At 42.6% G+C, this 11,749-nt stretch overlaps 1 protein-coding gene across 1 annotated transcript in view; it reads left to right on the top strand.

The window, feature by feature from the left end:
* The window catches only part of LOC118421160 (cleavage and polyadenylation specificity factor subunit 2-like), a 35,551-nt gene that overhangs the window by 17,200 nt on the left and 6,602 nt on the right, over positions 1-11,749 (top strand). Inside the window, exons 11-18 of the mRNA XM_035828324.1 lie at positions 2,138-2,236; positions 2,836-2,958; positions 7,631-7,798; positions 8,601-8,704; positions 9,416-9,628; positions 10,231-10,288; positions 10,682-10,718; positions 11,079-11,133. Coding sequence (XP_035684217.1) covers positions 2,138-2,236; positions 2,836-2,958; positions 7,631-7,798; positions 8,601-8,704; positions 9,416-9,628; positions 10,231-10,288; positions 10,682-10,718; positions 11,079-11,133 — 857 coding nt within the window. The remainder of the gene's footprint in view (positions 1-2,137; positions 2,237-2,835; positions 2,959-7,630; positions 7,799-8,600; positions 8,705-9,415; positions 9,629-10,230; positions 10,289-10,681; positions 10,719-11,078; positions 11,134-11,749) is intronic.

The raw sequence follows: 11,749 nt of genomic DNA, 5'->3' as shown, positions 1-11,749 counted from the left end.
GGCTCCAGTCTTTCTTAATTTATTAATAAGAAAACAGTGGAAGGTCAAAATGCCAATTTAGCCGACCGAGATACCTTAAGCTGCCAGAGTTTTAGCCCAGTACTTGCTCTCAGTGCCTGTCTGAAACCCCGAACAGTGCCCCTAACTTTCTGGTTCCATATGCTACATGCATGCAATGCTGTTTCCTCAGGAAAATACCCTATCCTGATTATGTATGGTATGAACCTGTACACTGGATACATCTGGGAGTGGTTTTTACAGTAATAGAGTTAATTCCAGTTTTGGCGGCCATGTTGGATTTCCGGGGTCATCCGGGGTCATGGCACCAGAACGAGACTGGAGGTGGTGCCAGCTGGGCATTCTACTATATAGGCTGTATTGCAGACATAAGTATGCCATCTTCGGGAGTGCATTTCACCCCTCTAAGGTTAACAACTGCACAATATATGCCTGACTGTTATCTATAGAAAATATTGTTTTGGACATTTGAACTTGATTTTGGTGATATTTTTTATCAATTTTTCACATTTTTTAATGGGTGACCTGAGAACAATTAGTGTCAGTGTTTATTTCATCCATGAGTCCTTTGTATTGGTAACTGTGATATAGTAGGTTTACTATTGGGATTAAACCCTGCAAACACATAAAATATGGGGATGACATCTTTGCGGGTAGAAATTTAGAAGACATTTGGCAGTTGTTCTGATGATTTATTGATGCCAAGATCCGTTCTGCAAACTACGCAGAAGAGCTACAGGGGTAAATTGGTGATAGAACTTAGTAATACGTAGTTTTATGAACAGATATTCGCAGCATCTGTGAAAACGCTGTCACATTTCCACCCACACTGATCTGAAACTGGCATGAAGCCCGTTTTTAGAGTAATGTGAGGGCCGACTCTAGCCTGAGTGTCATCCTAGTTGGTTACCGAGGCTCCCATACTCACCCCTCTGGTTTGTGAGGGGTGAGTATGGGAGCCCCAATAAGCTACCTAGGATGACACTCAGGCTACAATCCCTCCTCCGCTGGCACTTATAATCAAAGTTATGTTTTTTTTCCACCTTGGCATTGAAAAATTGCAAAAACAACAGTAAACAATCTGCTACATTTTATCCCACAATGTTATGCAACATGTGGACATTTTTGTTACGGGGTATGTTGTTTAAACTAAAATAAAACAATAAAAACACTGTCAGATAAATTGGGAAACAAGTAAAGGAGCACACCCGGTACATACACTGCCTTCCCCATTGAGTGCCGCAGGATTTTCCCATAGAGTGTAGTTTGCATTTAACGGTTCTTGGCATCGAGAAATCATCAGAATAACAGCCAAATGTCTTCTAAATTTCTACTCAAAGGTCTGTCAGTCCGATATTTCCATGTTTTTGTAGGGTTTAATCACAGTTACCGATACACAGCGCACATGGAGGATATAAACACTGACATTAGTTGTTCTCAGGTCACCCGTCAAAAAAATGTGAAAAATTAATAAAAAATATCACCAAAATTAAGTTCAAATGTCCAAAACAATATTTTCTATAGATAACAGGCATATATTGTGCATTTATTAACTTTAGAGGGGTGAAATGCACTCCCGAAAATGGCATACTTATGTCTGCAATACAGCCTATATAGTAGAATGCCCAGCTGGCACCACCCCCAGTCTCGTTCTGGTGCCATGACCCCGGATGACCCCAGCAATCCAACATGGCCGCCACAACTGGAATTAACTCTATTGTTGCCTTTATTGTACCATGTAGATTTGGCAGTTTTGAAGGTGACATAAAGCTTGCAGCCCCTTGTTTGGTTGAGCTTCAGTTATCAAACCTTTGCATGTAAAAGAACCCAACACACTTATGAAAAACTGTAAGGGTCACCAGGTGTGCTTGGCTTGAAAAGTAAGATGTAGTAAATCTGGAATGCACTATCACTAGCATAATAGGCACTCTCACCTTACTGAAGAAGCCTCTTACTTCACTTTTTCAAACATTTTGTCTTGAAATTTAATGGACTAAGAAAACTTTGGAAAGAAAAGAACTAAATACACTGTAAGTTTCAATTGTCAATTGGTTACCGGTAGGAAACATCACAACTTTTTTGCTAGTATATATAACTAATTGCTATATTTGTCCCACAGGAGCAATACTGGCAGAATGCAGAGACCGGCCTGCAGGCCTACAACTTGTGTCTGCTGAACAACGTAGCCTACAACGTGGTCGAGTTTGCAAAGTCACAGGTGAGGGATTAGTTAGAATGATAAACAAGATGGCAGGACTGGAAGTAAACACAGCATCATTATCATTATCTGTGCTCTGCGGTCTGTCTTAGTGAATGGTGTCTGTATCAAACATGTAGCTAGTATAACAGCCCTTCTGCTTCAGTGTAACACACCAGCTTCTGTACCTGTATAGCCGGTATAGTCGACCTTCAATGTACTATGTATCATGTGCCACACCAACATCTACATCTATTTTATTTAGTTACTGGTTTGGCTATTCAGCGCACACAGCCAGGGCTGCCCAACAAGCCTGTGGCTATTACAAAGGGCTAGCCCTGCTGATCATGACAAAGGCAAGAACAATGTAATTTGACCAGGACAGAATAATTATCAATAGCTGACGTACAATATTCTGCCTCTATGTCTATATAGCTGGTATAACTGCCGTTTTGGTGTAACACACCAGCTTCTGTTTCTACATAACGGATAAAACTGCCCTTCAGCGTAACACTGTGCAGCAGCAGACTTCACCCCTCACACCTAACCTGTACACATGTAGCTGCAAGTGTTGTTAAAAAGCTTGATCTCTTGATGATATGGATGTTTTTGCCCTGCAGGTGGAGTGGATGAGTGATAAGATCATGCGTGTGTTTGAGGACAACAGGAACAACCCGTTCCAGTTCAAACACCTGAAGCTGTGTCACAGTCTGAGCGAGCTGCACAAAGTTCCTGATCCCAAGGTGAGAAATTGAGGTCTCATCTAAAGACAAATCCAAGCCATTTTGAGCAACTTACTACTTACTTACTTACTCCGGCGAGCTCGCTCGGAGTCTCCACATAACCAGTTTCCTCCACCCCTCTTTGTCATCCATCGCTGCGGGAAGTTGTTGCAGGTCCAGACCGGTGTCTTCAGCAAGCTGCTTAGTGTATGACTTACGCGGTCTTCCCCTGCCCCTGTTTCCGTGGTTCGGATTCCACAGTAACAGTTTGTGCACTACTTCATCCTTTTTCCTCCAGCAGTGTCCTGCAAAACGCAGTCTCCTTTGCCGAATAGTTTCGGCTATCGGCGGTATATCCTTGTAAAGGACTTTGTTTTTAATTTTTTCCCTCCATGAGATCTTTAGGACAGTTCTCAGCATTCTCGTATATGTGCCGTTGAGTCTTCTCTTTAGGGCTTTTGTCAGAGTCCAACATTCTGACCCATAGAGGAGAATTGACTCTACTGCTGCTCTAAAGAAACTGATTTTAGTTGTTGGACTTAAATCGGTTTTCCATATAACTGACATTTTACTCATGGCTCCCCAAGCTAGAGCAATTCTGACATCCACATCTTTACTAGAGTTTCTTATCCATGAACCCAAGTACTTGAAGTCTTTCACACAGGCAAGTGCCTGACCTTTTGTTGAGATCAGGGTTCCTTCAGGTTGATTGAACACCATATACTCAGTTTTTGTATCGTTGGCATGTAGGCCAACAATTTTGGAGGCATTTTCAACCTTGTGCAACAATGACTGTGCTTCTAGTACTATGTTCGAAGTAAGGGCTATATCATCTGCAAAGTCTGTGTCAGTTAGTAACTCAGCTGGGTGTCTACTGCTCTTTCTTGGTTTAAGTACAAAACCCGTGAGCTCAGGTTGCTCTGTGGCCTGTCTCATTGCATAATCCAGAGCCACAATAAAAAGGAAGGGAGCTAAGGTATCACCTTGTAGGACACCAGCGGTTATTTGGAAAAACTCTGTTTCACCGTCTGGTGAGAGCACTTTAGCTTTTGTATCTACATAAAGAATATTTATAGCCTCAACGATTATGTCTGGTATACCATACCCTCTCAAAATTTCCATTAGCTTCTGACGGTGAATGGAATCGAAAGCTTTACTGAAGTCGATAAATGTTATAACTGCTTTCAGATTTTGATCCTCAATACCTTCAATAAGCCTTCTCAATACTAGTATTTGGGATAAGGTTGACCTACCAGGCCTAAAGCCATTTTGGTTGTCTCTAAGTAGTGGTTCCACATGAGGTCTGATCCTCAGCAAAAGCATTTTGTTGTAGATTTTAGCTGCTGTAGCTGACAAACTAATTCCCCTATAGTTTGTTGTATAGCCAAGATCACCCTTTTTTGGTAGTGGAAGTATTCCACTACTTACCCAGACATCTGCTCTATCCTGATGAAATGTTCTATTGCAAATTTCGAGTAGAGGGTCAATCAGGGCTTCAGTCTTCCAGACTTCTATTGGTATATTGTCAAGACCAGGGGTTTTACCATTGTTAAAAGTCTTGATACAGTCCATAAGTTCCTCCCTAGTGAAGTCACTTGTGTTGATTGGTAATATGTAATCAATAACTGGTACAACAGGTATATTTACAATGTTGGGAGGTTGACCGAGAAGTTTGGAAAAATGATCATGCCATAGATTAACTCTCTCTTGTTGGCTTTTTGCCTTTAACATCCCTTGTTTGGTTTTCTTTCTCGAGGTTATTTCATTTACAGTGGCCCATGCCAGTGCTCCTCTATGTTCTTCATGGGCACTTTGGATCACTGTAGTCTTTTGCTTTATGTAAGATTCAAGTTCCTGCTCATATGCTTTGTCAAGCTCATCCTTCATTTTGTTTATCTCGACTTCACTCTTTTGTTCTACAGTTGCCTTCCTTAGAGCTTCCCGTTTATCCAAAATGTTCTTATCATAAGCCCAGGGCACACGCTTCCTTACTTTTGGCTTAATTGGGACATGTAAATCTGCTGCTTCTTCGTGTGCTCTTATGACATTTGCATAGATTGAGTTAGCATTTTTGGTCTCATCAAGGTCGTTAAGCTCAACAAAATTCCTCTTGGCTTCATTTGTATATGCTACATTAACTTCAGCGTCATTTAGTAGTTTACCCCAGTCGTATCTTGTGCCCCTTTCAGATTGTCGTTTAGGTGCTCTCAAACTCAGTCTGAATTTAGCTGTTACTATCCTATGGTCAGATTTAATATTTGAAAAGCTATTATATGCTTCGCAGTTAAGTGCACTGTTCCTCCATTTTTTGTTAATCAGAAGGTAGTCAATCTGGGCACGCTCACCGTTGGGGTAGGAAAAACTCCAAAGTTTCCCTTTTTTCTTGGTGTAGTTAATGCTGAGGTTTAACATGTTGCATTCATTTATGAATTCTAGGAGGTATTTGCCATTTCTATTAGTTTCGCTATGATAACTAGATCCTTTAGAATCTGGTTGACCTATCTTTGCATTCATGTCCCCTCCCACAATGCAAACATTATGTTTAGGAATTTCTTTTACTGTGTCAGCAAGAGCCGAGTAAAACTCTCTGACCTCTTCTTCATCTGTCGCATTAGTGGGGCTATAACATGATATCACGGTAGTGGCTGGATTTCCTTCAAAATTGGCAACAATAATCCTAGGGCTAATGCTTTCAACAGAGTTTAAACATTTATAAGCTTTCGGGCTAAGTAATAAGCCAACACCTCTAATTGTTGCATTATTTGACCCTTTTTCTGCAGAACTTATGAGTAATTTCCAGCCATTACCCATATCCTTGTGCTGAATAATAACATCATCATGACATAATCTGTGCTCCTGTATACACACAATATCAATGCTATACTCGTTTGCCAATGCAGCAGTTTCACCCAATTTGGAAGCTGAGTTCAGGGTTCTAGTGTTAAAAGTTGATACTAGCAAGGTTTTCTTGCATCTGAGCAGTCTTTCCTTTACAATACCGCATGACGAATTTTCGAGGTTGGGAAAGCTAGTCATGTTTTGACTCTTTCTATTGCGAGTTGTAATGCAGGGGTCGCAACTCCTCCTGTCATTTTTTCACAGTTCCCCTCTAACTGGGGCAGGTGTGCCTACCCATTGTTGTACCAGTTCAAGAACGATATGTTCGGTGCGTGAAAAACCTTCAGTTTGTTGATGGTTGTCATAGGAACTACCGTCGCCGAGCAGGTCCAATCCTCTGCGTAGTCACAGGTCCAGCGCCATTTTATCACCAGTCTGTCGATGAATGCCGCTTGAACCTCCACTTCCCGTGAAATAAAGCAGGATTTATTAACGAGGTTTACTCCTCGGCAGACAGTAGCAGGGGTGGCTTGATGTCCGGGGTGGAGGAAACTTCCAGCGCCGAGTAACGAAGGAAAAAAAAATTATGTCCGAGAACTCAGATGCAAAGGGTGGGAGGGCAGCCCATGCCTTATTCCGGATGATTGAAAATTTGTCACTATCTAGTCGACAGGAACCAAAAATAAACTGAAAATCACTGTAAACCCTGTCTACTCTATGTGCTGTGGTAGTTTTTCGGCTTCCAAAGGCTATCCATGTTGAGGATTAGGATAGATTCCAACCACAATCATGGAAACTCCAAAGGAAGCCGCCATCTTGGACCAAGGCCCCCTAGCCCCAACAACATCCATCACTTTTCATCAGTGTCACAAGAATGAACTGGCAGAACACATAAATACTTCACAATGTAGTACATGAGATGTACACTACACTATGTTGTCTGTTTTCTTGTCGTGTTTAGGTTGTTCTCGCATCAGTGCCTGATCTTGAGTCCGGGTTCTCACGGGAGCTGTTCGTACAGTGTCAGTGGTGTCAGAACCTGCTGAAGAACACTGTGGTACTGCCTGTAGACAGAAGTTACACTACACTTATGTTGTCTGTTTTCTTGTTGTGTTCAGGTTGTTCTAGCGTCAGTGCCCGACCTGGAGTCCGGGTTCTCGCGGGAGCTGTTCGTGCAGTGGTGTCAGAACCAGAGGAACACCGTGGTACTGCCTGTAGACAGAACTCACAAGTTACGCTTATGTTGTCTGTTTCTTTGTGTGTAGGTTGTTCTTGCATCCGTGCCCGATCTGGAATCCGGGTTCTCGCGGGAGCTGTTCGTGCAGTGGTGTCAGAACCAGAAGAACACTGGGACTGACTGTAGACAGAAGTTACACTACACTTATGTTGTCTGTTTTCTTGTCGTGTGTAGGTTGTTCTAGCGTCAGTGCCCGACCTGGAATCTGGGTTCTCGCGGGAGCTGTTCGTGCAGTGGTGTCAGAACCTGCTGAAGAGCACTGGTGCTGACTGTAGACAGAACTTACAAGTTACGCTTATGCTGTCTGTTTTCTTGTGTGTAGGTTGTTCTCGCATCCGTGCCCGACCTGGAGTCCGGGTTTTCGCGGGAGTTGTTCGTGCAGTGGTGTCAGAACCAGCTAAAGATCACGGTGGTACTGCCTGTAGACAGAACTTACACTACAGTTATGTTGTCTGTTTTCTTGTCGTGTTCAGGTTGTTCTTGCATCAGTGCCCGATTTGGAGTCCAGGTTTTCGCGGGAGTTGTTCGTGCAGTGGTGTCAGAACCAGCTAAAGAACACGGTACTGACTGTAGACAGAACTTACACTACAGTGATGTTGTCAATTTTCTTGTGTGTAGGTTGTTCTTGCATCCGTGCCCGATCTGGAGTCAGGGTTCTCACGGGAGCTGTTCGTGCAGTGGTGTCAGAACCAAAAGAACACTGTGGTGCTGACGTCGCGGCCCGGCCCCGGCACCCTGGGGAGGATGCTGATCGACAACCCCAAGATGAAGACATTCACCTTACAGGTGAGCAGTTCAGTCTTACTTCCGACAACTGTACAGGTAGATCTTAGCTCACTACACCTTACAGGTGAGCAGTCCAGTCTTACTTCTGACAACTGTAAAGGTAGATCTTGGCTCGCTAAAGCCCCTGTCACACATAGCCGACCATGGCCTCCCAACCTTCTCCTGACCATGGTTGAGAGTTAAGCCCCTGTCACACATAGCCGACCATGGTCTCTCAACCTTCTCCTGACCATGGTTGAGAGTTAAGCCCCTGTCACACATAGCCTACCATGGCCTCCCAACCTTCTCCAGACCATGGTTGGGAGTAAAGCCCCTGTCACACATAGCCTACCATGGCCTCCCAACCTTCTCCAGACCATGGTTAGGAGTTAAGCCCCTGTCACACATAGCCGACCATGGTCTCTCAACCTTCTCCTGACCATGGTTGGGAGTTAGTCATGAGGTTGCCTTACTAGACTTAAAAAGCCGAATATAGATTTTGAAAATTCAAAGTCGGGAAATTCATATTCTGCTTGGATGTGATAGAAGTAGCAAACTGGAGATAGAATAGGACTGATTCCAGACAACGACTGAACCAGCGCCAACCTTAGTTGATCAGGAGTATAGTCTAAATGGAAGGCCTTGAAAATGTGACTTTATTGTAGGGCCATTGCTGTTAGTAGATGCATAATCACTGCATTATGAGTAAGTCTTAAAGGTGTGAACTTTTGTAAAATAAAGTAGAATCAAACGAAAGAAGGAAAGTTTATCTCTGCTTTTTCAAAGTGATTTTTATGAAGTACTTCAACCTTTTCTCTTCTAGGCGAGAAAAAGAGTTCGGCTTGAGGGACCCGAGCTGGAAGAGTACCTGCAGGAAGAGAAGAAAGAAAAGGAAGAGAAAAAGAGAAGAGAATCAAAGGCAAAGGGGTAAGTTTTGCATGCAGTACTCTATGTGCTGTTCGGTCAGCTAAGTGATGCATCTTCTCAGTGATGTGTCAGACACCACTGAGAATGAAACGGATGCGTCTTTTTCACTTGTTCCAGATCACCTTCACTTTTCAAAGTGGCAAGGATGTTTACTGAAATCTAAAGGTCATGTGTTTGAATCCCTAACAGGCTCCAATGTTGTGCCCGTGGGAAAGGTACTTCCGTTTTCATGGATCAAACCTACAGTCTGGTCTTACACAGCTTGTACCTTACTGTACAAAACCGGTGTGTTACTCCTAAAGGTGGTTTACCAGTTATGCCAGAGAAGCAAAGAAAAACTTTCTTGCCACCTGTGATCCCAGAAGTAAATCAGACAACAGTAAGAGTGAGAGGGTGGTGGAGGGTTCAATTACCCTTTCCTTGTCTCAAGATCACCTTTTCACCTATGTTGACCCAGAGATTAGTTGGACACCAGTGAAAGTGAGGATGAGATGGAGGTGTAGAGGTTACATTCACTTTCATTTTCTTCTCACCTTTGTCTACTTCTTTATCCCAGAGATGAGTGAAACTGAGGAAGAGATAGAGATGGAGGGGTTACTCTCACTGGTTAAAGATCACTTTCCTTCTCACCTACATTCCCTGTCTTACCACCTGAGAGATGGAGATCTCACTTTCACATGTTTTTTAGAATCACTTTCCCTTTTTTCCCAGAGATGAGTCGGACACCAGTGAAAGTGAGGATGAGATGGAGGTGGAGGGGTCCAGCTTCCCGGGCGGGGTGAAGGGCGTGGCGAAGCATGATCTAATGATGCAGGCGGAGGGTGGCAGGAAGGGCGGGTTCTTCAAGCAGGCCAAGAAAGCGTACCCCATGTTCCCCGCACCCGAGGAGAGGGTCAAGTGGGACGACTACGGCGAGATCATCAAGTGGGTTCGCTTCTTTGTTTGTTTGTTTGTTTGTCTGTTTTATCAGGGCTTGAAATACCACCTGCATATGCAGGTTAGTGCAGGTGAAATTGGAGCTGTGCAGGTATTTCTGGTGTCTACCTGCACCTAACCTGCACTGGTCCATGTACTGGGTTTTATACATACATGTCTTATGATGTAAGTGTATATGGAATGTTATTAGCTGCATTGAATGTTACTACCTATAAAGTATAAAAGAAAAAAAAATAGCAATGGTTCCTGAACAATTTTAGTATGATCAATACTTCCTAAATTCCAAAAAAGTGGTGCAGGTAAAATTTGTCTTGTGCAAGTAATATTCAATGTTACCTGCACCAGTGCAGGTATGCAGAAAAAAGTATTTCAGAGTGGTGCAGGTAGAATTTGTAATATTTTAGTATTGTAGTATTTCGAGCCCTGGGTATAACTTAATATATACTGCTGTGTATTGTTGTGCCAGACCGGTTCTGGACTTGTAAAAACGTTTGGGTTCAAGTCCAAAAAAAAGGAACATCTGGAACTGGTACCCACTCAGATAATACATGAATGAGATCTTACATCAAATTGTTTACATCTTCCACCAGGCCAGAGGACTACATGGTTGTAGAAATGACTCAGGCAGAAGAGGAGAAAGCTAAAGCAGTGAGTGAAACTTTTCTTACTCCATAGCAGGTCATATTTTTTTAAGTCATACTTTAACAATGGCCCATTGGGTAGAGTGTTTGCTTTGCTGTTGATACAATGTAGGTCGTGAGTTTGATCCACAGCCAGGTCAAAAAAAGACTTTTAAAGATGGTACATACTGCTTTCTCTGCTTAGCACATTTGACTTTGACTTTATTGATGATGAGAATGGTACTTGAACACACAAATCACTGCCACTGAACTAGCTGTAGCTATTGCACAAGGCTGTGTGGCCAAAGGTGAGCGCTGCCCCATGTACCATTTGGTGCAGGAAGGACTGAAACTTAAACTTTAATTTTAACTTAATCTTAACTATACAATTTGATAACTCATTTTTTTATATTCTCTGTAGGAAGGAGAAGCTGCTGCTCAAGAAGAATTTGCAGAAGGTGAGACATTGGAAAAACTAGTTGGTTCAATAGAATAATTCTACAAGAATCTTGAAAACACATAAAACACGTACCTTCAAATTTTCAGTGTCCCCTCAGTACATCTTCATCACGGCCTAGTCTCCTGAGATCACTTGGAGGGGAGAGTAGGCCATTCAAGATCAACAAGTACTGAGCAGAAAATTTGGAGGCATGTATTTTACAATGTTTTTAAGAGTCACTGATGGAATTAGTTTATTGACTTACTTGACTGATGAACCTCTTCAACGATGTACATGTACTTGGTTCGTTTTCAAAGCAAATTCATGAGTGAAAATGTATGCTATGATGACAACTGTGAACTGGTCCTCCCTGTTTCAGAGCTTACAGACGTCCCGACTAAGAGTATTGTACAGGAGCTGACTCTGGACATCAAGTAAGGACTGGATTTTCTCAGTAGAAGTTAGCTCATGCATAAGGAAAAAATGTAGATACATGTAGGATTGCTCAAATAGACCATTCCATAACCCAGGTCACCTCTGTCACAAAGAGGAAATGCAAAATGAAAATATATATAAAGTATAAAGTGTTTGACTGAGATACAGCCACTCTCATTTGTCAAACCACTAATTCCCATGCCATTGTTGGTTGAACGGCTAATTTAGCTAGGTATCGGTACAGCGTACCGGTACAAAACCGGTTTTTCTTATTGGACCGGTCCAGAAAAAAATGGACCTGAAAAAAATAGGTGGACCGGATGTTGGACCGATTAGAAAATTAACAGATTTTATTAGGCATTCACACGTTTTGGCGCTTGCGGGTGGAAGAAAATAAACAAGAGTGAAGTAGAGTAGAGTTTATAGTAATTTCTACCAAGTTTTACAGCCAATCGTACAGGTGTGTGTTTGTGTGTGTGTGTCTGTCTGTGTGTGTGTCTGTCTGTGTCTGTGTGTGTATGTGTGTGTGTGTCTGTGTGTTTTTGTATGTGTGTGTGTGTGTGTCTCTGTGTCTGTGTATGTGTGTCTATGAAGAAGATAATGGCTGGGTGGACT

The sequence above is a fragment of the Branchiostoma floridae genome, chromosome 1 (assembly GCF_000003815.2).
Source record: "Branchiostoma floridae strain S238N-H82 chromosome 1, Bfl_VNyyK, whole genome shotgun sequence".
NCBI classification, from domain to species: domain Eukaryota; kingdom Metazoa; phylum Chordata; class Leptocardii; order Amphioxiformes; family Branchiostomatidae; genus Branchiostoma; species Branchiostoma floridae.
Note: the sequence above shows the minus strand (reverse complement) of the source record. Positions and strands in the feature narration are given on the sequence as shown.